The sequence below is a fragment of the Molothrus ater genome, chromosome 2 (assembly GCF_012460135.2).
Source record: "Molothrus ater isolate BHLD 08-10-18 breed brown headed cowbird chromosome 2, BPBGC_Mater_1.1, whole genome shotgun sequence".
Lineage (NCBI taxonomy): Eukaryota > Metazoa > Chordata > Aves > Passeriformes > Icteridae > Molothrus > Molothrus ater.
In genome coordinates, this window is record NC_050479.2 from 2,796,181 (window position 1) to 2,823,909 (window position 27,729).

General features: G+C 43.0%; 1 protein-coding gene across 2 annotated transcripts in view; it reads left to right on the forward strand.

Annotated features, from left to right (window-relative positions):
* DYRK1A (dual specificity tyrosine phosphorylation regulated kinase 1A) overlaps positions 1-27,729 on the forward strand; it is an 82,021-nt gene that overhangs the window by 48,728 nt on the left and 5,564 nt on the right. For both annotated transcript variants that reach the window (XM_036382741.2, XM_054514018.1), the window contains 9 exons: positions 7,381-7,586; positions 19,517-19,609; positions 20,555-20,743; positions 21,375-21,522; positions 23,815-24,101; positions 25,671-25,817; positions 26,119-26,259; positions 26,494-26,800; positions 27,268-27,392. In XM_036382741.2, the coding sequence (XP_036238634.1) occupies positions 7,381-7,586; positions 19,517-19,609; positions 20,555-20,743; positions 21,375-21,522; positions 23,815-24,101; positions 25,671-25,817; positions 26,119-26,259; positions 26,494-26,800; positions 27,268-27,392 (1,643 nt within the window). The remainder of the gene's footprint in view (positions 1-7,380; positions 7,587-19,516; positions 19,610-20,554; positions 20,744-21,374; positions 21,523-23,814; positions 24,102-25,670; positions 25,818-26,118; positions 26,260-26,493; positions 26,801-27,267; positions 27,393-27,729) is intronic.

Sequence of the window (27,729 nt, forward strand, 5' to 3'; positions counted from 1 at the left end):
TTTTTTGGTAGATATTTCCCACAGTGTTTCCCTGTGACAGGTCTGAGCTCCAGTTTTTCTGCAGGAAAGGGAACTGGAGTCCTCTGATTGCACAAAAGGCACAGACCACAAGTCCTGCCCAAAGTCCACCCCTGCTGCAGCTCATCCAGGGAAGGAACTGGCCAAGACAGGCCCAGCAGTGGCACAGCAGTTCATGAACCTGCTCTTGGCCTACTTTTCCTCCAGGCTGGGAAAAGATGGAGTTTGGTGTCACCTCCTGAGCCCTGTGACCTCCCTGCAGCTCTGGCCAGTCGGGAAGAGCAGGAGCAGGAGGAACCCTGGGGGTTGTTTCTAAGTAAGTTTAGGGTTCCATTCTGCTCTCAGGGCAAGCAGGGTTTGGCATTTCTGAGTTTAGGGTTCCATTCTGCTCTCAGGGCAAGCAGGGTTTGGCATTTCTGAGTTTAGGGTTCCATTCTGCTCTCAGGGCAAGCAGGGTTTGGCATTTCTGAGTTTAGGGTTCCATTCTGCTCTCAGGGCAAGCAGGGTTTGGCATTTCTGAGTTTAGGGTTCCATTCTGCTCTCAGGGCAAGCAGGGTTTGGCATTTCTGTACAGGGAAGTTGGCTGAATGGTTATTGTAGGAGAACTTGTGAAGCAGCCATTCTTAATAATCCCCCCACAATAATAAAGTTCCTCCAGAGGAGGAACTCTGGGGGATATTTATAACGGGATTGTTCTCCGGGAGCTGCCGCAGGTAATTCCCCTTTGTTCCCTGGCTTCTCTCAGCTTTTCCCACTCCCGAGCGAGCAGAGTGAGGTCTCTGCACCCCCTCGTTGTCGCTCCAGAGCCCTGGTGGGGACAATGGGCAGGGCAGGGCGGCAGGAGGTCACGCAGAGTTCAGGTCGGGCTTTCTCCTTGCCTGAGAGATGATTGTTCTGAACCCTGCCGGCCCCAGCGCTGACATTGTGGTGCTCAGGCCGAGCTCTGCTGGGTCTGACTCGTCCTCAGCGTGGGTTTATTTGAGCAGAGGGTTCTCAGATCCAAGGCCTTGTTGCTGGTTGCTCCCTGGCTGTTCCAGATGTGCTGGTGCACCTCACAGCTTGGGTGTCAGAGCAGTGCAGGGATCTGCCTCCCTTCTCCAGACACTCTTCAGTAGCTCAGCTGTCACAATGCTCATGGATGCTGAGAGCTTTTCCAAGCAGAGATTTTGAAAAATAAAGTTGACCAGAACTCTGCAAAATAATGAACTTTGCAAAAAAAATCTTCTGTGAAGGAAGAGGGTTGTACAATTCCTCAGCTAACACAGGATTTTCTTAGAGTGGACACTGGGTGGCTTTCACATTGTGAAAAACGCCAGTCACTTGTTTTTAAAATTTTAAAAGTTTAATAATAATAAAAAAATGGTTATGAAAATAGTAATACAATTAGAGTAATAATAATTTGGACAATTTGTATTGGGACAATATGAGACAATAGAAACAAAGAGTTATGGACATCCAGGTACCTTTTCTGGGCAGCACAAGCCCGAAAAAGGACCCACGTTAACAGAGGATTACCCCTTAAAAACAACAGCCTGTTGCATATTCACACCTCATCCATGATGCATAAATTCCATTCAAACACAGGATTCTGTCTGGGCAGTGTCAGCTTCTTCCTCTGAATCCTGACAGCGCCTTCGAGGCGGGAAGAAATTCGTTTCTCCTGATAATGGGGCAATAAATTCTCTTTCTCTGACAGATTCAGGTGTCCTGTGGCTGCTGTCTGGTGTGAGTCCTTTCTTTAAAAAAAGTATCCTACATAGCATGGTTTCTATTTTAACATTTTGTTATAACCTAAAACTATATTTAACACACTACTTAAGAGAATTAATACAGCATAACTTTCTAACACAACACATATAATAATCATTTGAATATTTGTGAAAAGCCAATCATAAAATACCCATTTTTCACACACATCAGTAACTTAAACACAGAAAAAAAGCAGCAAGAAGTGCTTGCCTTTCACCTGTGGTGGTTTAGCAGGGGTTGGAAACAAAAAGATTTAAAGTCTGAACCTGTCCTGCTCAGTCAGAGCCGTGCTTGTTCTGTGGTGTGGCCCCAGCAGCTCCTGAGCTCCGAGTGTGGGAGGCAGAACACCCTTTGTGGCCAACGGGACACTTCACACTTGTATTCTCTGGTGGTGGTTTCTGGCAGGTTCTCACTCAGCTGCCAGCACATCCCTGAGACGGAACGGAGGGAATGGCTGCACGTGGCACAACAAGGGAGGGTGGGATGGCAGGGAGAGGCAGGGAAACATTTTGGGTCAAAGCAATGCTCTTAGGAGGGAAAATGTTGAAGAAAAGTTGCAGCAAGGCAAAGAGAATGGCAGATAAATTGTGCAGAGGAGGTTTCACACTTTATTAATCATCTTAATCCCACCCCCTGCCATTGCAGGGACACTCCCACTATCCCAGGCTGCTCCAAGCCCTGTCCAACGTGGCCTTGGGCACTTCCAAACCTGGGGAATTCCTGCATTTAAACTTGTAAATGCTGAGGGGACTTTCACTGCTTTTACCTGCTTCATCTTGCACAGCCATCAGCAGGCAGGGAAGTGTTTTAAGGCTGTTGCAGAGGTTCTGTTATCAGCAAGATAATTCTTTATCATGTCATGGAACCAAGATCTGCTGCTGCTGCACTTGGGAGATGCTTTGTCAGTCCTGAAGGCAGATTTGCATCACTCACAGGGTCCAAACTGTCACTTTTTGGGGGCTGATTTTTAATTGTGAGGTGAGAAGTAGGAAGAGATATTAAGGAAATGTCACTTTTTTAATGCTCTAATGGTTTTTGTCTGACTTTGCCTCCTTTTTGATATTTCACTATGAATACACCTCAATAGAACTCTAAGGTTTGACAGAGGGACAAAGAGAGTCACAAAGATACTTTGAGAAGTGAAGTAGATCTTTAATGAGCTGGGTGACAGGAATGCAAAGAAACCTTGGAATTACTGTTGGGATTTTCAGGTGCAGTCCCACCCAACAGAGGAGCTACTCTAACAACTCCTGATCCAGAGAGAAATCTCACTTTGTGCTGACTTTTGTGGCACAGAAATATGGAAACCTCGAGGCTGGAAGAGACCTTTGGAGGTTGCCCAGTGCTGTGGCCAGTTGGGTTTTGGCCACAATCCACTAATTTCAATCCAATTTACAATCCACTGATTTTTTCTGGATTGTTGATCCACTCTTGGGATCACTCAGTCACCCACAGCTCTTCCCCAGTGAATGTTTGTAGCTGAAAAGAAAGGCCAGGGATGTGTTTTACCACCAGAAATCCTTTGTTTGGGAGGAGGTTTAATGTCTAAATGAGTTATGTGGACTGATATCAAAATGGGAATAACAGGATCTCAAATGGATGAGAGAGGAAGTTGAATCTGCATGGAGTTCTTAAAAATCTGTGCAAAAATTTACACAAACTTTTCCAATATTACACCAGTTGTAGCTCATTCATTGACTCCTCAGTAATCACAATCTCAAATATTTGTTATGCCTGCAGTTAATAATTTCTTTGTTGCTTGGAAAAATCATAAAATCCCAGAATGGTTTGGGTTGAAAGGAACCTTAAAATCATCCAGTGCCACCCCCTGCCATGGGCAGGGATAACTTCCACTGTCCCAGCCTGGCCTTGGACACTGCCAGGGATGGGGAGGCCCTAAAACATCCATAAAAAAAAAAATCCATTTAAAACACAGCTCTTTTGAATGACAAAAGTATTTTCCATCCTCACCAACTAAATAAATTCTTGAACTTCTTGAGATGATGCTTTAAGAAATAAACCTTCTCCTTTATGAGGGAATCCATTTCTGCAGTGTGTCTATTTTCAGAGAGTTCTGTGAGCCTCTTTTGAGTGCAAATACACATCAAGGTGGGTATTTTTATGCCTCCCTTGAACTAACATTAGGTAAGGCTTATTTGTAAGACAATTCTGCCCACTCCAAATCCATAATCTTTTCCCTTAATGTGCTTCATGCTTAGAGACCTTGGCATATGTTTGGGGTTTTTTAACTTCATTTTCTTCCCAAGGTGCTTTACATAAGGTGTGATCACTTGAAGTGGTTAAAAAGGAAAATTGATGATTTACTGCACCTTGTGCAAGTTCTGCATGTGCTGTGGGAACCAGTGCTGGTGGATTTTAGCCCTGCCCTGGTGGTCAGCAGATCCCTGATGATTTTGGCTGTCTGGATCTCCCCAGATGAGCCCAAAAGCAATCTCAGAGCCATCAAATTCTGCATGTGCTGTGGGATCCAGTGCTGGTGGATTTTAGCCCTGCCCTGGGGGTCAGCAGATCCCTGGTTTTTTGGCTGTCTGGATCTCTCCAGATGAGCCCAAAAGCAATCTCAGCGCCACCAGAGGCTGTGTGAGCCTCAATTAATGGCAGTGCACAAATGTCCCTGTTTCTGGAGCGACTCCTCGACCTAAAACTAAAGGAGGTCAAGATTTCTATTCTAACCAGTCCTTCTTTGCCCTGCTCTCCCCCTGCTGTGCCACCAGTGTTTCTGGGAGTGTTCCCTGGGGATGAGCTGTGCTGGGATGGGATTGCAGGGCTCAGGAGCAGAGCCTGGCACGTGGCAAGGGCAGGGATCCCATCAGGGCCCCCGTGGGTGTTGTGGCCAGGGCTGGGAGCCCCAGGGGATGGAATTCCTTGGCTGCTGCTCCTTGTGCTGAATTTCAGCTCCCAAAGCTCTGCCCCAGGGGCTGCTGAGGTGGGTGGGGTCAGTCCCATTTCAGGGGTGACTCAAATCCTTTTCCATTTGGGATGGGAACACAGGGATGAGTTTGGCCGATTCCCACCCATCCCCTTGGCATCCTTTGCATCATCACAGGCTCTACACTCGTCCTTTTCTCTGAGATTTGCTGGGCAAAGTTTGTGCTTCTGGGTTAAGAAGGTTCTTGCTGGACACAGTTTGGATTTGTGGTGTCACATTTGGTGTGGGACTGTCCTCCAAGCCAGCAGGGACCTCTTGGTTAGTCACAAACAGCAAATCTCAAACATACTCTAAACAAAAAAGTTAAAATTATGGATTTGGGTGCAGGTGGACTTGGGAGGAAAAGGTCTACAAGCATGGGAAGTTTCCAGCTGAAGCAAAACATCACATTACAACATTTGGATGACATTACAGCTGTTGTTTTGTGGGATAATTACACTTTTAACACTCTTCTACTTTGCATTTTAACTTTATTTGAAATGTGTGTAGTGCATTATTCAGTTTATCCTCAGACTTGTTGTGATTTTTGGAGTGTCAGAAGATCCTATGGAGTAAATGAGAACCTCATGGTGCCAGGATTTTTGGTTTATATATTTGAGCTTTCTGCTTTTTGAGGAACGCTCGGAAGGGCAGAATTTTTGAAAATAAAATTTGTGTTTATAAAGTTATGTAATTGGCCAGGTGTCTCTCTGTTGGAAACCTGTGGTCTGAGGTAAGAAAATACAAGATTGAAACCTTTGAAAGTAACTGGCTCTACACTTCAGAATTAGTGGTATTTTTGACTCTCTGATTTAAATATTGTTTTGACTTTTACTTCAGTCACCATGATGTTGCTAAGTGAGATTATGATTTTTTTTCAGGTTAAGCAGAACCTCAGAAATTAAAAGAGCAAAAAGTAGAGATACTGGATGATGTCTTACATATGTTCAGCCATTCTTACAGGAGTGTTCAGTGAATCTTGAAAAGGAAATGTTCACTGAATCCACCAAGTTGTAGAGATGGAAGATTTTAATTCTCATTTTTTAATGGACATTTTGTAGAAGAGTTAAAAGTAATTTTCTGTGCAATGCCAACTTAAAATGGTTAATATTTTAATATAATCAATGTAAAATGGTGTTTGATTCCATCCATGCAGTTCTCTTGCCCTGATAGGTGTTGAGTCAACGTGTAGTATCAATTTCAATATTTTAGTTTTCTTTTGACAGAGTTATTTTTAAGAAAGCCAAATCTTGGCTGTACTCATCTACTGTTTTCTAGTGCTTGTGTTTTCTTGCAAGGTTTGGACTGGAAAGGAAGTGGGGATTTCCCTTGGCTGGTCAGGTGCTTGGCTGTTTAACACCTTCCTTCTAAATTTAATCTTTAGTGATAATTTTGCTTTCAGATTGCAGCTGCTCTTTGTTTGCTGTGCTTTGTAGGGAGGCAGAAACACAGAGGACGGGGAATCAGGGATTCAGGGAATCAGGGATTCAGGGAATCACCAGGGTTGGAAGAGCCCTTTGGGATCCCTCCATCATCAGCCCTGAACCTTATCCCCAGACAAAGATGAACTGCTGAGGCTGGACACTGGCTTTTCCTTTGGTATAGTCAGTCCAGAAAGCTGCTGGGAGCAGCCCTGAAAGGCAGAACTTGTGTGTTGTTCTGGCTTTTCTGGAATCCATACCCAGGATTTGTGTGTTTGGAATAACCCCTGTCAAACTCTGACTGAGTTATGACACCCAGGGGGAGGTGTGAGTAAAGGGATGCTCAGGATTACAGTCCCAGCATGGGTTGGGTTGGAAGGACCTTTAAAGATGGAGTTCTGGTGGTCAGGGACACCTTCCACCTGCTCCAGCCTGGCCTTGGACACCTCCAGGGATTCAGGAGCAGCTACAGCTGTGCCAGGGCCTGCCCACCCTGCCAGGGAACAGTTCAGTGGCAGCCATTCCCTGGGTGCTGTCCCTGCATCCCCTGGAAATTGTCTCTCTCCAGCTTTCCTGGGGCTCCTGCAGGCCCTGCAAGGCCACCCTGAGCTCAGCCCAAAGCTTCTCCTGTGCAGGTGAACAATCCCAGCTGTGCCAGCCTTTCCTCCCAGCAGAGCTGCTCCATCCCTCTGCCCATCCTGGAGCCTCCTCTGGGCTCTCTGCAGCAGCTCCAGCTCCTCCCTGGCTGGGCCCAGGCCTGGGGCAGCTCTGCCCTCTCTCAGCTTAAGGCCATTCCCCCTGTCCTTGTGAGAGGTCCCTGCCCACCCTCCCTGCCCAGCCCTGCAGGTGACCTTTCCCTGAGGATGGTTCTGGGATGCCCTCCCTGTGGAATCCCCCGTGTGTGACAATGATCTGATGGTCAGGGACACCTTCCACCAGACCAGGTTGCTCCAGCCTGGCCTTGGACACCTCCAGGGATCCAGGGGCAGCCGCAGCTGTGCCAGCCCCTGCCCACCCTGCCAGGGAACAGTTCCTAATTCCCAATATCCCATCCAACCCTGCTCTCTCTCAGCTGAAGGCCATTCCCTGTGTCCTTGTGAGAAATCCCTGCCCAGCCCTGCAGGACAATTCTGGGACCCCTCCCTGTGGAACCCCCCACATGTGACAACCCCCGGGTGCCGATGAGCTCCGGGATCCAGGATTCTGAACACAGGGCAGGATTCTCCCCCCATCCCCTGCTTAACCCTGTCCTTGTCTTTGCAGGAGGAGAGACTTCAGCATGCAAACCTTCATCTGTTCGGCTTGCACCATCGTTTTCATTCCATGCTGCTGGCCTTCAGATGGCTGGACAGATGTCCCATTCGCATCAGCAGTACAGTGACCGGCGGCAGCAGAGCATCAGTGACCAGCAGGTCTCGGCCTTATCCTACGCTGAGCAGCTCGAGCAGCCACTCCCCCTGACAAACCAGGTATGGCCCAGGGCTCCTCCTGCACCTGGCAGCTCTCAGATGGGCAGTTGTGCACTCATTTGGGTTGGAAGGGACCTTTAGAGATCGAGGTGGCCATGGCAGGGACACCTTCCAGAGTCCCAGGCTGCTCCAGCCCCAGTGTCCAACCTGGCCTTGGGCACTGCCAGGGATCCAGGGATGGAATTCCATCCCAGCCCTGCCCACCCTGCCAGGGAACAATTCCTCATTGCCAAGATCCCATCCAGCCTTGCCCTCCTTCAGTTTAGGGTCATTCCCCCCATTCCTGTCACGCTAAACCCCTGTGAAATGTCCATCTCTGTCCCTGCATTATCCAACCATCAATTACAGGATCAGGGCATTTCTTCTTGGAGAGTTGGTTTTTAACTAATTAACTCCCAACTCTGTAAGAATAGAATTAACATACCACAGTATATTAAAAACTATTTATATTTTATATATTTTATATTTTTATATATCTATATATATGTGTGTGTGCATATATATATGTGTATATATATACACATATATATACTATATACATACACATATATAGGTATATAATATATATACATATATATCTATATATATTATATACATAATACATATATATGTATATGTATATACATATATATGTACTATAATGCATAATATATATTATAATATATATTATGTATCATAATATATATTTCATATAATATATATGTATATATTATATACAAATATATGTATAAATGTATATAATATACATATATGTATATAATATATGTATCTATGTATATATCTACATATGTGTATACATCTGTATATGTATACTATAACTCAAAAAAAAAGTTTTTAAAGTTGTTTCTAACCCCCTGGAACATATTTATTAGGATTATTCTACTTATAACTTTTTTTAAATAAGGGGAGAGAAAGATTGGCCAAGTGGAGAACTGTGAAAAGCTCTTTTTAAGATAATGACTGGCTTTTAAATTTTTGGGCTGTTGTTAGCAGCTGATTGCTTTATTACTTATCCTGATGGACTGTTTTAATGCAGAGTCACTGGTTGGTGTATTTGGAATACAGAAGTTTGCACAAAATAGATTTTATTTGGGTGGGTAGGACTGCTGAAAGGAGTCACAAGAGGAGTCAGCAGGAGCCACAAGAGCTGCCGTGGCTCTGGATAAGTGGGAATTCTGTTGGTTTTTAAAAATTCCATGGCCCAGTTGTGGAAACAGAAGGGCAGATGGGTTCTAGCAAAGCCTGTAAGTCAGAAATTGAAAATTTGGTGCAGACTGATGAGGAGTGTTTCACTAAAGAAGGTGGAGGTGGAGTGTTTTTGCTGCTCAAGATGTTTTAGGCAGAAAAGTCTCCAGAACATCGGGAGATGCTCTGGTGCTGTGGGAAGACACTTTGGCAGGAGGAAGAAAGGATTAGAGGGGATGGGAATGGCCAGGATTTGGAGAGCTCCAGTGACTGGAGCAAAGTGAATGGGGCTGGCCAGGGAAGGGTTTCCTTTCCAGGAGGAAGAGGGAATCTCCCATATAATAATACAGAGCTTGAGGATCTACAAATGCATTTTATGTGAGCTCTTTTGGGTTAAAGGTCTCCCAGAACTTCTACAATGAGGCTGGTCAGACAAGAAAAGTTGCACCTGAGTCCTTTCAAGGCACTTTGGAAACAAACTCAAGGAATTTCAGGTTGTATGGACATGATCCATGTGAGGAAATAATCAGCTGGCCAACTTGGCCATGGCAATCAGGCTGTCTTTGCACCACCAGCACCGTTTGATAGATCAGTGTTCCTGCCTTGGATGGTGGCCAGCTTCCTGAAGGCTCCTGACTACTTCCCTTGCCTGCCTCTTTCCTCCCTCGGGTTCTTGTGCTTCTGCCATCACCCAGTCCCACCAAGAGTTCTCCTCAGCAGGCTCCTGCTTGGAGGGGAGGTTCTGAATGAGCCTCTCTGGGTTCTCTCAAAGACTTTTTGTCCTTGCACTGCGTTTCTGGTTTTATCTGCACAGCCAGATCCAGCTGAGATCTTCCTGCTGGTGGCTCAGATCATCTGCTCTGGACCAGGTCTCTCTGCAGAATAAATTCCTTGTTCTTTCTTTTGGGTTGCCCTTTTACAGCTCTTGTTCATCTTGATTAAAAATTACTTTTTTTTTTCTTATAAAAACCTTGACCTCTGTGGTTGAAAGCTTTGTGCTTTTCTCTCCAGATGTGATCTGCAACCATCTGGGGGTTTGTGTCCCACTGATCCCTGCATGTTACAGATTCTTTCTTTATGACATTCCTACAGGAATCCTTTTTATTCATGGCATTGCTATGAATATGCTGCCACCTCTCTCTGGCCTTGATAAAAGTTTTCTATCCAAAAATTTGATCAAGTTCTGTCCTGTAAATGTCAATTCTGGAAAGGAACCTTGCAGAGAACATTGTTGGAAGCATCTTTAGGTGGTTGTTTCGTTCCTCTGCTGGGATCCCCCCCCTTGTTCTCTCTGTCATCTCCTTGTAGAGTTTCTAACACAGAGCAGCCTTTTATAATGACAAACTCTGTTTGGTTACAGAAGGTGACTTCTGCCTTTGCCAGTTCATACCACAGAATTCCAGGATCATTTAGGTTGGGAAAAATCTCCAGGATGAGTCCCAGCTGTGCCCCATGGGCACCCTGTCCCCAGCCCAGAGCACTCAGTGCCACCTGCAGGGGACACCTGCAGGGCTGGGCACTGCAAAGCTCCCTGGGCAGCCCCTGCCAAGGCCTGAGCTCCCTTTCCATGGGCAAATTGCTGCTGCTGTCCAAGCTGAGCCCATTCCCTCTGCTCCTGTCCCTGTTCCCTGGGAGCAGAGCCACAGGGTCCCCCCTGAGCCTCCTTTCTCCAAAGTTTATCATCCAGAAAATCCAGATTTTAATATGCAGCAAAAGGAATTGGCTGTTGGAGGAGCCTTGATAGTTTGATTTTAATATATCCATAAAAACAGGAGGAGGAAAAAGGTGACTTCAGGCAGATTCAGGAGTTTAATCCTTTAAGGTTGGATTCTTTCCATGCAGTGGCTCCCATCCCGTCAGACAGACAAGGATTGGGGTCTGGGAGCTTCAGTTTCCTGGCATTTCCCACCATCAGCAGCCTGGAGCATTGGGACAGCCTGGGTGCCACAGCTTTGCACAGCCTAAAAGTCACTGTTTGGGTGCCCTAAAGCCAACCTGCTTGGGTACCCTAAAATAACTTGTTAGGGTACAGATGTAAAAATAATAATCTGTTAGGGTGCCCTGAAAGCAACTTCTTAGTGTGCCCTAAAATAATCTAACTGGCTGCCCTAAAAATAACTTCTTTGGGTGCCCTAAAAGCAAACTGTTTGGGTGCCCTAAAAGTAACTTATTTGGGTGCCCTAAAGGTAAACTGTTAGGGTGTCCTAAAAGAACCTCTTTGGGTGCCCTAAAAATAACTTCTTTGGGTGCCCTAAAAGTAACTTCTTTGGGTGCCCTAAAAGTAACTTATTTGGGTGCCCTAAAGGTAAACTGTTTGGGTGCCCTAAAAGTAAACTGTTACTGTGCCCTAAAATAACCTCCTTGGGTGCCTTAAAAATAATTTCTTTGGGTACCTTAAAACACCCCATTTGGGTGCCCTAAAAGTAAACTCTTAGGGTGTCCTAAAATAACCTCTTTGGGTGCCCTAAAAGTAACTTCTTTGGGTGCCCTAAAAGTAACTTATTTGGGTGCCCTAAAAGTAACTTATTTGGGTGCCCTAAAAGTAAGCTGTTTGGGTGCCCTAAAACTTCTTTAGGTACGCTAAAAGTAACTCATTTGGGTATCCTAAAAGTCACTTTTTTGGGTGCCCTAAAATACCCTATTTGGGTGCCCTAAAAGTAAACTGTTAGGGTGTCCTAAAATAGCCTCTTTGGGTGCCCTAAAAATGACTTCTTTGGATGCCCTAAAAGTAAACTGTTTGGGTGTCCTAAAAGTAACTTATTTGGGTGCCCTAAAAGTAAACTGTTTGGGTGTCCTAAAACTTCATTGGGTACCTAAAAATAACTCATTTAGATACCCTAAAAGTAACTTCTTTGGGTGCCCCAAAATACCCCATTTGGGTGCCCTAAAAGTAACTTCTTTGTGTGCCCTAAAAATAACTATTTTGGATGCCCTAAAACTTCTTTAGGTACACTGAAAGTAACTCATTTAGGTACCCTAAAAGTAAATTATTTGGGTGCCCTTAAATACCTCATTTGGGTGCCCTAAAAGTAAACTGTTTGGGTGTCCTAAAATAGCCTCTTTGGGTGTCCTGAAAATAACTTCTTTGGGTGCCCTAAAATACCCCATTTTGGTGCCCTAAAAGCAAACTCTTTGGGTGCCCTAAAACTTCTTTAGGTACACTAAAAGTAACTCATTTGGGTATCCTAAAAGTCACTTTTTTGAGTGCTCTAAAATACCCTATTTGGGTGCCCTAAAAGTAAACTGTTAGGGTGTCCTAAAATAACCTCTTTGGGTGCCCTAAAAATGACTTCTTTGGGTGCCCTAAAAGTAAACTCTTTGGGTGTCCTAAAACTTCATTGGGTACCTAAAAATAACTCATTTAGATACCCTAAAAGTAACTTCTTTGGGTGCCCCAAAATACCCCATTTGGGTGCCCTAAAAGTAACTTCTTTGTGTGCCCTAAAAATAACTATTTTGGGTGCCCTATAACTTCTTTAGGTACACTGAAAGTAACTCATTTAGGTACCCTAAAAGTAAATTATTTGGGTGCCCTTAAATACCTCATTTGGGTGCCCTAAAAGTAAACTGTTTGGGTGCCCTAAAAGCAAACTCTTTGGGTGCCCTAAAACTTCTTTAGGTACACTAAAAGTAACTCATTTGGGTATCCTAAAAGTCACTTTTTTGGGTGCCCTAAAATACCCTATTTGGGTGCCCTAAAAGTAAACTGTTAGGGTGTCCTAAAATAACCTCTTTGGGTGCCCTAAGAGTAAACTCTTTGGGTGCCCTAAAACTTCATTGGGCACCTAAAAATAACTCATTTAGATACCCTAAAAGTGACTTCTTTGGGTGCCCTAAAACACCCCATTTGGGTGCCCTAAAATAACCTCTTTAGGTGTCCTAAAAATAACTATTTTGGGTGCCCTAAAACACCCTATTTGGGTGCACTAAAAGCAAACTCTTAGGGTGCCCTTTAAACTTCTTTCAGTGCCCTAAAAGTAACTCATTTGAGTATCCTAAAAGTCACTTCTTTGGGTGCCCTAAAACACCCCATAAGTAATTCCTTTGGGTGTCCTAAAATACCTCGTATGGGTGCCCTGAAAGTAAACTGTTAGGGTGCCCTAAAACTTCATGTGGTACCCTAAAAGTAACTCATTTAGGTACCCTAAAAGTCACTTCTTTGGGTGCCCTACAACACCCCACTGGGATGCCCCATGAGTAACTTCTGTGGGTGGGTGAGCCCTTCCAGAGGGCTCTGGAAATTGGGGTTTGGGCTCTGGAAATGGGGATTTGGGATTGGGAAATGGGGATTTGGGCTCTGGAAATTGGAATCTGGCTCTGGAAATTGGGATTTGGGCTCTGGAAGTGGGGGTATGGGCTCAGGAAATGGGGATTTGAGTTTGGGAAATCAGGATTTGGGCTCTGGAAATGGGGATGTGGGTTTGGGAAATGGGGATTTGGCCTCTGGAAATGGGGATTTGGGCTTGGGAAATGGGGATTTGGGCTCTGGAATGGGGATTTGGGTTTGGGAATGGGGTTTGGGCTCGGGAATGGGGATTTGGGCTCGGGAATGGGGATTTGGGCTCTGCAAATCGGGATTTGGGCTCGGGGAATGGGGATTGGGGCTCTGGAACGGGGATTTGGGCTCTGGAATGGGGATTTGGGTTTGGGAATGGGGATTTGGGCTCGGGAATGGGGATTTGGGCTCGGGAATGGGGATTTGGGTTTGGGAAATTGGGATTTGGGCTCGGGAATGGGGGATTTGGGCTCGGGAATGGGGATTTGGGCTCGGGAATGGGGATTTGGGCTCTGGAAACGGGGATTTGGGCTCGGGAATGGCGATTTGGGCTCGGGAATGGGCATTTGGGCTTGGGAATGGGCATTTGGGCTCGGGAATGGGCATTTGGGCTCTGGAAATGGGGATTTGTGCTCGGGAATGGGGATTTGGGCTCGGGAATGGGGATTTGGGCTCTGGAATGGGGATTTGGACTCGGGAATGGGGGATTTGGGCTCTGGAAATGGGCATTTCCCTCCCGGCCTGCGGGCTCGCAGCGCAGCCGTTCCCGGGCTGCCGCCCCCCTCTGCTGGCCGCAGCGCCGCGGTGCTGCCCGGGACGCCTCTCCCAAACCCATCCCTGAGCTCCACATGAGGATTCTCTCCCAGTTTATTTCTGTGTCTTTGCTGCCGACCGACTCCTCTTTTTTTATGGAGTGTCTGGTTCAGGCTCCTGGAATGATTTTAATTCATCAGCAGAGAAAGGGAATGTGAATTTATTGGTTTTATTCCTGCTTGCATTTGGGGTTTCAGTGGCTTACAAGCCATATTCTGGTTTTTGGGGAGCATTCACAGGAATCATTAAAAGTTAGGGACCAATAATGACAATTTATATTTAAATTCTATACAACCTATGCATTTAGATTACATTAGATTATCAGGTTAATTTTGTGTCTTTGCTGCAGACTGGCTCCTTTTTTTTATGGAGTGTCTGGTTCAGGCTCCTGCAATGATTTTAATTCATCAGCAGAGAAAGGGAAGCCAGGTCTTGCTTGTGCATTTATGAGGTTTTTTCCTGCTCTGTCCTGCTTGCATTTCTGGTTCTAGTGGCTTGCAGGCCATATTCTGGTTTTTGGGGAATCACTCACAGTTGCAGATTAAAGGTTAGGGAACAATAATGACAATTTATATTCAGATTATATAAATTATCTGTATTTATATTAAATGTAAATAATATAAATAATTACATATAAGTTGATCTTAAAAGATTATTTACTTAATTTTCTCTTGCACTTATTTCTTTCTGGCTGTGGTCCCCACACCCATCACTGACAAGGATCAAAGAATTCTAGGAAGATACTCCAAGAGCAGCCAGATTGTTTTGTTTTTCTCTTATTTATGAGGTTTTAAATTACACTTAAAACCTTCCAGCTCTGTCTTTTTACATTTTTTTCCTTCAGGAGTTATTTTTTAAGGCTTTCATTTCCCAAATAGTGCTGGCAGGAGGCGTCCAGCTCTTGGCTGTGGCTGTTGAGTCTTTCAGGGAAGTGTGGGAGCACATGGTCCAGGGAGAACAGAAAAGTTGGGATCTCTGGGATATTTCTCCTGCAGTGGCAATAAATGAATATTTCTCTGTCCAGTTCTAACTGGTTCCATCTTGTGAGTTGAACACAGCCTGATGGGAATGAAAGATAAGAGCTTAAAAGTTGTCACAACTTCAAAGTTTCTTTTTTTTTTTTGCTGCTCTGTTTTGATGCTCAGATTACCTGAAACTCTTTTCATTTAATTACAAAATTATTAGAAAATTTATTTATCTGATAAAGGAGCTTAGGTGAGATTTTGGTAACAAATTCCAGCAGTTCACCTTTTGTGGAACACCTGGAATGGGAAGGTCAGGCTGATTGTGAAACAGTTCTGTTCATCTAACATAATTTGCATATATAAAAAATTATATATATATAATATATTATAAATATATATAATATACAATATACAATATACTATACATAATATATAATATATAATATATAATATATAATATATAATATATAATATACAATATACAATATACAATATATAATATTACACAACCTATAATATATAGAATATATTACATAAATTTTATTTTTATATATATATCTATATATATATATCTATATATATCTATCTATCTATCTATCTATCTATATATATATATATATATATATATATATATATATATATATATATGAGTATAAATAATTACCTGCAGAATTTGATGTTTTCTGACCACATCATCTTGGCCAGAGATTTTACTGACCACGTTAAGATCATTGCCAAGTTCATGCTGTAGCTCCAGTTTAAAATCCTCAATTCAGGTATTGCTGCCACCTGTTCAATATTATTGTTAATGATGGTTTAACTTCAGCAGTCTCTGTCATCAGTGTGGCCATGCAGGTCAATTAAACAATTACATTTGGAAATTCTTGCTAAAAGTTGCCCTGACACAATGAAAACTTCATTATTTATTCTGTTTGTGAAGTGGAACATGTGGTATACACCAGCTGAATTTATCTTTTTTTTTCTTTTAATGAATGTGGATATTGGTGGAGCTTTCTTTTTGTATAAAAAATCTGAATTAAAGCATCTCATAAACAGCTCAGAATTCTCCATAATCAAAATAAAAATATTTTTAAAAGGAGCAATGCCATCTATTTGGACAAAAAAGAAAATGCCCATAAAGAGAGAAATTTCTTGTGTGTTCCATCCCCAAAGGCTGGGAGTTCAAAGAGCACACCTGAGTTCACAGTCACAGTTCCCATAAAATGTGCTTTGTCACCAGTGTGTTGAGGACACATAAATGGCACATTTTGGTGGGTATTTCCTTATTGCTTAATTACAATTTAGAATTGTAATTAATTTCTTTTCTCTCAGACCTGAGATGCAGCATCTCATTGATTTGTGTTCTGGTTTTAGAGAGCTGAGCTTGCAGTGTTGCTGTCTGGCCACCAGATAGAGACTGAGGCTTGTGAAATGGGAGATTTTCCTTTTCCTTTTCCTTTTCCTTTTCCTTTTCCTTTTCCTTTTCCTTTTCCTTTTCCTTTTCCTTTTTTTTCCTTTTTTCTCCTTTTTCCTTTTTCCTTTTTCCTTTCCTTTCCCCTTCTCCTTTCCCTTTTCCCTTCTCCTTTCCCCTTTCCCCTTCTCCTTTCCCCTTTCCCCTTTTTCCCTTTCTTTGCTGGTTGAGCACTCCTTGAATCCAAGTCAGAAATCAGAGTAACTCCATCAATAAAGGGTTGGACAGTGCTGTTGTATAAAAGACAAAATTCTTTTGCTCTGTGCTCTTCCATCATCAGGAAGAAAGAATCTCTCTTGAATAAAGAAGGGAATATTACAAATTTCACAGTATAAAAGCGTGAGGGAAAAAACTCAACCCAAAACTTTATGAACCCAGGGAGCAAAATCAAACTTCTGAAAAGTTCATACAGGTTCAGGAGTGTGCTCAGAAATGTGAGATTGTCAAAGTGCACAATTGTTAAAGAAGGGACTGGCTGCAGTAGCCTGCAGAATTTAAATTATTTACAATTTTTGGATGGTGATAATTCAGATTTTTTTTTTTGTTTTACTAGGCTGTTAATTTCAGAGTGGAAATTAAGTCTTTATTTTCGTGGTAAGCAAGCAAATTTGACTTATAAATTAGAAAATAAACATCAAGACTTGTCATACAAACTCCCTTTCCAAATCAGAGCAATTTTTTGTCAGAATAGTTGGTCAGAACTATAGAATTCTTCCACATTGAGACTTTTCCCTCAAAAATCAAATCCCTGTTCTGCTCATCCAGCTCAGGACAGAGACTGAGCCCTGCCAATATTCCTGATATTCCTCTGCCACCTCCTGGTTTCTTTCACCAGCAAACCCCACCGGTGTTCCCATATTCCAACACCTCTCCTCAGTCAGAATTAAGGAATTTGAGGGAAATATTTGGATTTGGAGATGCTTTAACAATGACAGCTGGATCAGGACTTGCTGCTGCTCAGTGCTGAGGGAGAGAACCTAAAGGTCCCCTTGAGGTGGGGTTTATTTCATGGGCCACATTTGTTTGCCAGATGAAAGGAAGAAACAAAAATGTTTTGTAAATGTCTGATGGTTTGTTTAGGAAACTTTCAAACAGTTTCCTGATGTTTACAAAGTGCTTGTACTTGTAATAAAATAAAATTAATGGTTTTTCCCCCTGCCCACACAGGAGGAGAAGGGGAGTTTGGCTTTCTAGGGTGGTCCCTCGGGTACCTCAGTGCATATCCAGTTTCAGAAGCACAAACTCTCTTTAATTTCTTTTTGTGAGACCTTTTTGGGTAACTTTAATGTGATTCTTTTTATTTTGGCATTGAGGGAAAAAGAAAAGAAAGGGTTATTTGTGCAGTAACCATTATAAGTATTCAGTTATTGTATAAAAACTAGAAGGTAGACTTGGCAATGGCAAACTCTCTTCAGTCACAGGAGGTGACTTCTGCTTTTTCAAGTTCCTATCACAGAATTCCAGGATCATTTAGGTTGGGAAAGGTCTCCAAGATGAATCCCAGCTGTGTCCTGTCCCCAGCCCAGAGCTCTGAGTGCCACCTCCAGGCCTTCCTGGACATCTCCATTTAATAACTCCTTTATTAGTTCAATAATTCTGATGGAAAACATGCACAGAAGAAGCTTTTCTCTGATGGAATTGCTCAAACTCACCCTGAGGTTTTCTGTCCTGCACCTGGAGGGGACCAGCCCCAGGCTGGGGGTGCCCTGTTGGGGAGAGACCTGGGGACACCAAGCTGTCCCTGGGCCAGCAGAGTGTCCTGGGTGCATCGGGATGGGCATTGCCAGCAGGTCAGGGCTGATGCTGCCCCTGTGCCCAGCCCTGGGGGCACCTCTGGCTGCTGTGTCCAGCTCTGGCTCCTCAGCACAGCAGGGCCAGGAGCTCCTGGAGCTGAGCAAGGGCCTGGAGCAGCTCCGTGCCCAGGAAAGGCTGAGGGAGCTGGGGCTGCTCAGCCTGGAGAGGAGCCCCAGGGAGAGAGAGGGGCCTCAGCCCTGCCTGGCCCTGCCTGGCCCTGGGTCTGGCCCTGTGTCTGTCCTTGTGTCTGTCCCTGTGTCTGTCCCTGGGTCTGTCCCTGTGTCTGTCCCTGTGTCTGTCCCTGTGTCTGTCCCTGTCCGTCCCAGGAGCAGGGAGGTCATTCTGTCCCTGCACTGCTGAGGGCACACCTGGAGTGCTGTGCCCAGCTCTGGCCCCTCAGCTTGGGAAGGACCTGGGGACACTGAGCACATGCAGAGGGGCCAAGGAGGCTGGAGAGGGGCTGGGAACACAAACCCTGTGAGGAAGCCCTGAGGGAGCTGGGGGTGCTCAGCCTGGAGCAAAGGAGACTCAGGGCTGCCCTCCTCACTCTGCACAGCTCCTGAAAGGGGCCTGGGCTCAGCTGGCCCTGGGCTCTTTCTCCAGCAGCACTGACACAACCAGAGCACACAGCCTCGAGCTGCACCAAGGGAAATCCAGGCTGGAGAGCAGGGAAAAGGTTTTTCCAGCAAGGGTGAGAAAGTTCTGGAATGGCTGCCCGGGGAGGTGGTGGAGTCCCCATGCCTGGGTGTGTTTAACAAAGCCTGGATGTGGCACTGGGTGCCAGGGTTCAGTTGAGCTCTTGGGGCTGGGCTGGACTCGATGGCCTTGAAGGTCTCTCCCAACCCAGGGATTCTGGGAATTCTGGATGTCCCTGTGTCTGTCCCTGTGTCTATCCCTGTGTGCAGAGGTCAGAGCAGGCCCAGGCTCTGCTCCAGGCCCAGCAATGGCCTCAGAGCTGGTTTGTCTCTTGGTAGTCCTGGATTCTGGTTTTATTTTATTCCAATATTTATTTGGAATTTAGTGCAGTTGAATGTGGTGAGCTGGCCCAGTTCTCCAGCAGTTCCTGTGAACTTTAGTATGTGTACCTCAAATGTGGTGACAGTTCATGTGTCAGTCCTGAGGAGGAGGAGTGATGGAGGAGAGGCTTTGTTGTCAAAGGAGATTTGGATTAAACCTTTTGGGTGTAGTGGCAGGAGAGGTAGGAATCTTGGAATTTACTCCTTTTTGAAAATTTTTTAATATATTTAAAATTATTAATATATCAAAAAGTAACTAAACTGGGTGTGGGGTTTTTCTTATTGTCAGTTAAAAAAAGACCTGCTGCATTTAAATAGCTCATTTCCATGAGGAATTTCACAATTTGATGTAGTAACTATACCATTAAATTCCTATTTTTGTTCTAATTTCTGTCATATTCCCATTCCAGAGGCGGATGCCCCAAACTTTTCGTGATCCAGCCACTGCTCCACTGAGGAAACTCTCCGTAGATTTGATCAAAACATACAAGCATATTAATGAGGTAATGGCTGCAGCTGTCTTCAATGCACTGATGTTTGTTACAACACATGATTTCAATGGATTTTCTACAAATAATCCCATCAAGAGATCCAAAAAATGAAGTTTTCTCTCAGTTGTTCACGTCCTGTTTGAGGTCATGGCTGTCACAGTCCTGCTTTCTGTCCAGCACACAGGAAATCTTTTATCCTGGGATTTATCTTCTGTTGTTTTATAAACAAATGTTGAGCTTGCAGGACAAGGAGTCACGAGTGGCACGAGCACACTTTGAGCTTAATAAAACTTTATTAATGTTTCTGAGAGCTTATAAGGGAAATGCTAAAGTGTTTTCCCTTAATTATTGAATGACATATTATAGACAAATGGAAAATACAAAGTTGTTCAGGTTAATACAGGAAAGCAGCAGTTAGTTTCAAATTTTTGACAATTAAAAGGAATGTGAAGGGATTTTTATGGTGATTAATGACTTCCTTGGAATTCTTTCCCAGTCTTGTAGGAACATCAATGGTAATTCTTGTTTCCAGGCTCGTTAGCATTTTGAATTTTACTGTGTGCACAGTGTGCTGGGGTGTTTCTGTTTTTTGGCATCTGTGACTTCAGAGATCAGTGTTACCATGTTTATCAGTGTTATTATTATTATTTATTAGTGTTAGCACATTTATCAGAGTTATTACTATTACTTATCAGTGTTAGTACCTTTATCAGTTATTATTTAGTAGTGTCAGTACATTTCTTTAACTCTGCTTTCCCAGTTCTTCAATTATTCAAGACTTTCCTTTGGACAAATGACCTGACTTCAAACACAGCAATAGGAGGGGAGGATTGCTTGGTTTTCCACTTGCAGAAATTCCACTTTCAAACCACAGGATGCTGAATAAAAGTTGATTTTCCTCTTTCTTGAGCTGCAGTTGTAAACAGGGCTCTTAAGGAAGCTCCTTTTCCCCTCCAGGTTTACTATGCAAAAAAAAAACGGCGGCATCAGCAGGGCCAGGGAGATGATTCCAGTCACAAAAAGGAGAGGAAAGTTTACAATGATGGTTATGATGATGACAACTATGACTACATTGTGAAAAATGGGGAGAAGTGGATGGACCGCTATGAAATCGACTCTTTGATAGGCAAAGGATCCTTTGGACAGGTAAAGGCTCCTTAGGTGTTCTTATCATTGCTGTGGATCACAGCTGTGGTTCATTTGAAGTGCTGTTTCTGCTTTGTTTTGAAATGAAAACTCTTTTTTCTCACTCCTGTTATCCTGAGTGCCTGTTCAGACACTCATATTTTGTGCTATTTCCAGGAAAACATTTAATTATATTTCAGTGTGTGTTGCATTTTACAATGAGAAATCCTCCACCTTTTGCCATCTGTTGACATTTTTAACTTGAGTTTGGTTTTAGTTTGGGTTAGGTTTTTAGTTTGAATTGGGTTTTTAACTTAAAACAATAGTTTGTGCTGGATCCTACCTCTTATAAATGTCATTAGCAGCATTTGTTTTGACTGGTTGCAGCTTTAGCCAAGGCTGGAAGAAGGATGGAGCTTTTATTTTGTTGGTTTTAGTTTTTCTCAGATTTACCAGTCCTTTTACAATTTTTGGTTTAGATAATTTTATTTGCACATAAAGTGACATCACTGCAATAAACATCATAAACGAGTTGTAGCTTTTTTGTATCTTCAGAAGAAATAGAATTAAAAAGGAGAATTCAGAAAGTTGAACAAGGGAGTTTGGCTGGGTTTTGGAAGTTGGATTTTCCTGATGGATTTTTCTCCTGCAGGTTGTGAAGGCTTATGACCGAGTGGAGCAGGAGTGGGTGGCCATCAAAATCATCAAAAACAAGAAGGCTTTCCTAAACCAGGCCCAGATTGAAGTGAGACTTCTCGAGCTGATGAACAAACATGACACTGAGATGAAATACTACATAGGTATGGAATGAATTACTCCTCATTTTTACTGCATGATGAATGGTTTGGATCTTTCTGTAGAGCTTAGGCTGCTTCCAGCTGATTGCCAAATCTATTTTGGAATACTTGTGATGATATTGGGTGGTTCCTGCCAAACTGGGGGGCCCAACAAGCTCAGGAACTCTGGGGAGGGGCTGGAACCAAGTGTAGGAAGCCCAGCAGGACATGGAATGGTGGGAGGAGAATTCCAAAGGTGAGAGAACGGGGATTTGGACAAGGATGTGTGGCAGGAAATGGCATCAGGCTGGGAGCAAAATGTTCCACCTCAGGTGAGTTGTAAAGGACACAGAAGGAACTGCTCTGGGGTGATGGAGAATACAAATCCATGGCCACCAAGCTGACCAAAAATCCACCTTAATTAAAAGTCTGAATTCTCATGGTGCTCATATTCAAGATTTTATTATCCCAGAAAGGAGAACGTGTTGCTTTTTCTCTGAAATGTTTTTCCTGTTACAGTTTTCTTGTGGCAACCTGAAGGTTTGACAGTGGCAAACCCTGCTGGCCTCTGAACAGAGGAATGTGATGAATATTTCAATTTATTTAATGAAAATAAAGTCTTGGATTGCTTCCTTTCATAAACTGAAAGGAAATGAATACAATTCCCTGGGGATATTGATCAGTTTTATTAATTGAAGTGATCAACTTAAAAATTGCAGTGATATCATTGTGTATTTTAAATTATTCTCACAATTAAATATTTCCTCTCTACATGTAAGGGAGTGATAACTTACTTTGATCATATATCCCTTCACAAGTTTTTGGTTAATTCAGCTTTACTGAGGTGCACCTGAGGATGTGAAAATGTCCTCTTGTCCTCCAAACATGGCAGAAATAACTTTGTAAATAACACAGAACCAGATAAAATCCAATGCTCTTGTTTTACTCAGTGCTCAGCTTCCTACACATTGATTAAAGCATTTAAAAGTTTCCACAAGTTTTTGCACCCAAGGATGTGTAAAATGCCCCTCTTTACCCAGGAGTGGCAGAAATATTTTATAAATAACACAGAACCAGGAAAAAACCCAATGCTCTTGTTTTACTCAGTGCTCAGCTTCCTATACATTGATTAAAGCTTTTAAAAGATGCTTTTAAATAAACTTAAAAGGTGCTTTTAACTTAAATAAAATGCTTAAATAAGATGCTTAAACTTTAAATAAACTTAAAAGATGCTTTTAAAAAGATTTCACAAGATTTTCCAGTTTTACTGAGGTGCACCTGAGGATATGAAAATGTCCTCTTATCCTCCAAACATGGCAGAAATATTTTGTAAAAACTGCAGAACCAGGAAAAAACCCAATGCTCTTGTTTTACTCTATGCTCAGCTTCCTCCACATTGATGAAAGCATTTAAAAGATTTCACAAGTTTTTGACTCAAGGATGTGTAAAATCTCCCTCTGTACGCCAGGCATGGCAGAAATTGGCAGAAATATTTTGTAAATACATAGAACCAGGAAAAACACAAAGTTTTTATTTGACTCAGTTCCTACATATTGATTAAAGCATTTAAAAGATTTCACAAAATTTTCCAGTTCTATTGAGGTGCACCTGAGGATGTTGAAATGTCCTCTTGTCCTCCAAGACAGAAATTTCTGCCTCCTTGGCAGAAATATTTTGTAAACACCACAGAACCAGGAAAAAACCTGATGTTCTTATTTTACCCAGTGCTCAGCTTCTTACACATTGATTAGAAGCATTTAAAAGATTTCATAAGTTTTTCCAGTTTTACTGAGGTGCATCTGAGGATATGAAAATGTCCTCTTTTCCTCCAAGCATGGCAGAAATATTTTGTAAAAACCATAGAACCAGGAAAAAACCCAATGCTCTTGTTTGAGTCAGTGCTCAGCTTCCTACATTTAAAAGATTTCACAAGTTTTTGCACTCAAGGATGTGTAAAATGCCCCCCTGTGCCCCAGGCATGGCAGAAATATTTTGCAAACACCATGAAACCAGGAAAAAACCCCAGTCCTCTTATTTACTCAGTGCCCAGCTTCCTACACATCGATCAGAGCATTTAAAAGATTTCACAAAATTTTCCAGTTTTATTGAGGTGCACCTGAGGATGTGGAAATGTCCTCTTGTCCTCCAAGACAGAAATTTCTGCCTCCTTGGCAGAAATACTTTGTAAACACCACAGAAGCAGGGAAGAAAACCGATGCTCTGTTATTTTATTGACGCTCCTCCTTCCTCCACGCTGTGTTGCAATAACCCCATCATTCTCAGAGTGCATTAATGACATTTTCTCCTTTTCCCCAGTGCATTTGAAACGTCACTTCATGTTCAGGAACCACCTGTGCTTGGTGTTTGAGATGCTGTCCTACAACCTGTACGACCTGCTGAGGAACACCAACTTCCGCGGCGTGTCGCTCAACCTGACGCGCAAGTTCGCGCAGCAGATGTGCACGGCCCTGCTCTTCCTGGCCACCCCCGAGCTCAGCATCATTCACTGTGACCTAAAACCAGAGAACATCCTGCTCTGCAACCCCAAAAGGAGCGCCATCAAGATCGTGGATTTTGGCAGTTCGTGTCAGCTTGGGCAGAGGGTGAGTTTTGGGGGGGGGAAATGGGTGAGAATTCTGTTGGTGCTGGTGAAAAATGCAGGATTTTTAAGCTGTAATACTCATCTAGCTCATTGGAGCTTCATTCATGATGGTTTTATGGGGTATTCACATTCTCTGAAAAATCCCTTCACCCAGGATTTTTCTTCTGGGAAGCTGAGAAGCCTCAGAGAAAAAGGAAAACAATAATTATCTGATTGGCTTCTCCTCTCTTTTGCTCATGTGGAATGTGTTTGGAGATTGTTTACCCACAGGTGATTGTTTCATTGGATTCATGTAAATTATTTTCACTCATTGGCCAATCAGGGCCAAGCTGTGTCAGGACTCTGGAGAGAGTCACCAGTTTTCATTATTATCTTTTTAGCCTTCTGTCAGTATCCTTTCTATATTCTTTAATATAGTTTAGTGTAGCATTCTTTAATATAATATAGATCATAAAATAATAAATTAGCCTTCTGAGAACATGGAGTCAGATTCAGCATTCCTCCCTTTGTCCAGGGGCAACACAAATACAACAGTTTTAAAATAATAACTCAATTTTAAATAGAGATCCACAGGCCACAAGAGCTCAGAATCCCAGAGTTGTCAAGGCTGGAAAAGATTTTTAAGGTTGAGTCCAACCATGAAGGAGGAACACCATGTTCACCACTAAACCAAGTCAAAAAGTGTCACATCCACACCTTATTTTGAGCAATTTGACAATCCTCCACTTCCTTCCTCCACTAGCACTACTAGTGCTCTAGTAGATACAAATCCACCAAAATATTATAAATTTTCCATGTTTTTTCCTTTCTCCTTGGCTGTTTTTGTGCTGTCAGCGGAGAATGCACCAGTACTTAGTGGTAGAAATCTGCAGTGCTAATAACTAAAACAAAAAATTAAGTTAAATAAACAGAATACTCTTTTATTATTATCTTACTCCATCTATATTCCTCTTTCCATGAGCATTCCTTTAGCATGTCCCTTGTTTATGATTAGTGACACTGCAGATTGGATCTGTTGGAAAAGAATTCAGGAATTCATGGACTGAGTTTACCAAAAGTGCCCCAGTTGTCTTCTGAGGAGCTGGCACTGGCCAGTAGCACCCCGTTGATTTTTCCCAGAATAAATTTAGAAATAGTGGATCAGAATATGGAATATTGTTTAGGAAGCAGAAATGAGACAGAGGTTTAGGTTAATAAAAGAACTTTTTGCTATAAACTAAAAGGAAGGGCTGAAGGAAGAGACCAGGTGAAATCACATCTGAATTATTTATCCAAATCCATTATTTATCAATAATAAGATCATTTTGAAATGTTAAGAATCACAATTACAAAAACATGACGTGACTCAAGCTGAACTTCCTGCTTTTTTTTTGTGACCATAATATTTTCCTAAAAATTAACAATTAGACACTTTCATTAATGTAATATATGCATAGATTTTATTATCCCTGATACCTCATCTTTCCCTGCACCAAAATGGGATTTCATGGCAGCTGTGTTTTGTCACTTGGGATTTTCATTCCCTTGGGATGCTGTGTGTGATGGTGACTTGGAGGTGCTTTTCTTGCAGATATACCAATATATCCAGAGTCGTTTTTATCGATCACCAGAGGTGCTACTGGGAATGCCTTATGACCTTGCAATTGATATGTGGTCCCTTGGGTGTATTTTAGTCGAGATGCACACTGGAGAGCCTCTCTTTAGTGGGGCAAATGAGGTGAGTTATCTCCCAGGAATTGGGGTTTTTTGTTGGTAATCCCCATCATGATTTTCATCTGTTTATTGGAATGCATAAATCAGGAAAATCTGGTAATTCTGATCAATAACAGGACTTTTGTCAGGACACAAAATTACCTGTTCATAATTTTCTGTGTCTCCCTCTTACTCTTTAATTTGTTTTGTCCATATTAAATTTTTCTTAAATTAATTAACTTAGAGCTTGTATGAGTAGCTGGCATTTGTGCCACAGCTGGGCTGGCTGTCACTTGTCCTTCACCAACCCATTTTGTTTGGGACAGGTGGATCAGATGAATAAAATAGTGGAAGTTTTGGGGATACCACCAACCCATATCCTCGACCAAGCACCCAAAGCAAGAAAGTTCTTTGAGAAGTTGCCAGATAGCACTTGGAACTTGAAGAAGACCAAAGATGGAAAAAGGGTAGGTAAAACAATTAGGATAATAATAAATATAGATAAAAATATGTAAAATGGTGAGTTGTTACTTTGTTTTGCACCGTCTTACTGAAAATGCAGTTCTGTTGTTTATTTTGTTCTGTCTTGTCAATTAAATAACATTTCCTGTCGTGTTGAACAGTTTCCTTACTTGATTTGAGTTTTTATACAGAATCTGTGTTTCACACACTGACTCCCAGCCATTCCTCCCTCCCCACAGGAATACAAACCACCAGGAACTCGCAAACTCCACAATATCCTGGGAGTTGAGACAGGAGGGCCGGGTGGGCGCCGTGCTGGGGAGTCAGGTCATACTGTAGCTGACTACTTGAAGTTCAAAGACCTCATCTTAAGGATGCTTGACTATGACCCCAAGACACGAATCCAGCCCTACTATGCCCTGCAGCACAGTTTCTTCAAGAAAACGGCGGACGAAGGTACCAACACGAGTAACAGCGTGTCCACGAGTCCTGCCATGGAGCAGTCACAGTCTTCAGGAACCACCTCTAGTACATCTTCAAGCTCAGGTGGGTTTTGGTCATTAACAGGTGATAAAATTCTGTTTCCTCATGTTGGGCACTGCCCAGGCTCACCAGGGAATGGGCACGGCCCCGAGGCTGCCAGAGCTGCAGGAGCCTTTGGCCAGCGCTGCCAGGGATGCCCAGGTGGGATTGCTGGGGGTTTGTGCACTTGGACCGCATGATCCTTGTGGGTCCCTTCCAACTCAAAATATTCCATGATTCTCTGAAATGTTATTTTTTTTCCCATACTGTCAAAAAAATATCAGTCATGATCACTAAACAATTATTTTAATCAGCTGGAACAGGTAAACAGAAAACCCCTCAAAACCCAACTAGATGAGCAAAAATGTGAGTGATTAACATTGATCCTATACTTTTCCCTTGAGGCACTTTATAAACCTTTCATGCTGCCATTGTTTGATAGCTGTAAATTCTTTGTCCCTTTGGTCACTGAGCGTGTTGGGGTTTTCCAGGTGGATCTTCTGGCACGAGCAACAGCGGAAGGGCGCGGTCGGACCCCACGCACCAGCATCGACACAGCGGTGGGCACTTCACTGCTGCTGTGCAAGCCATGGACTGTGAAACACACAGCCCACAGGTAATGCAGGACACATAAAACCATACATTCTCCCACATGTAGGCCATTCATTGCTGTGTAGACAGACCTTGCTTTTTTAGTAGCCTTTAATCAGCTGTGTTTGTTCCAGTGGTTCCTCTAATGCTGCTTGCACCTTTCAAGGTATGAGCTACAACATTTTAATTTCATTTGCTTTGCTTTTTGTCTCCAGGCTCCTGAGCCAGAGGTCAGGGCTTTATTTTTCCAAGTGTTGTACAAATGCTGTTATTATTACTATAATGTAAAGCTGCTCCTATAATTTTGACAGCAAAGTCACTTATCAGACTTCCTTTAAGTGTTTGAAAATAACATCCAGGAT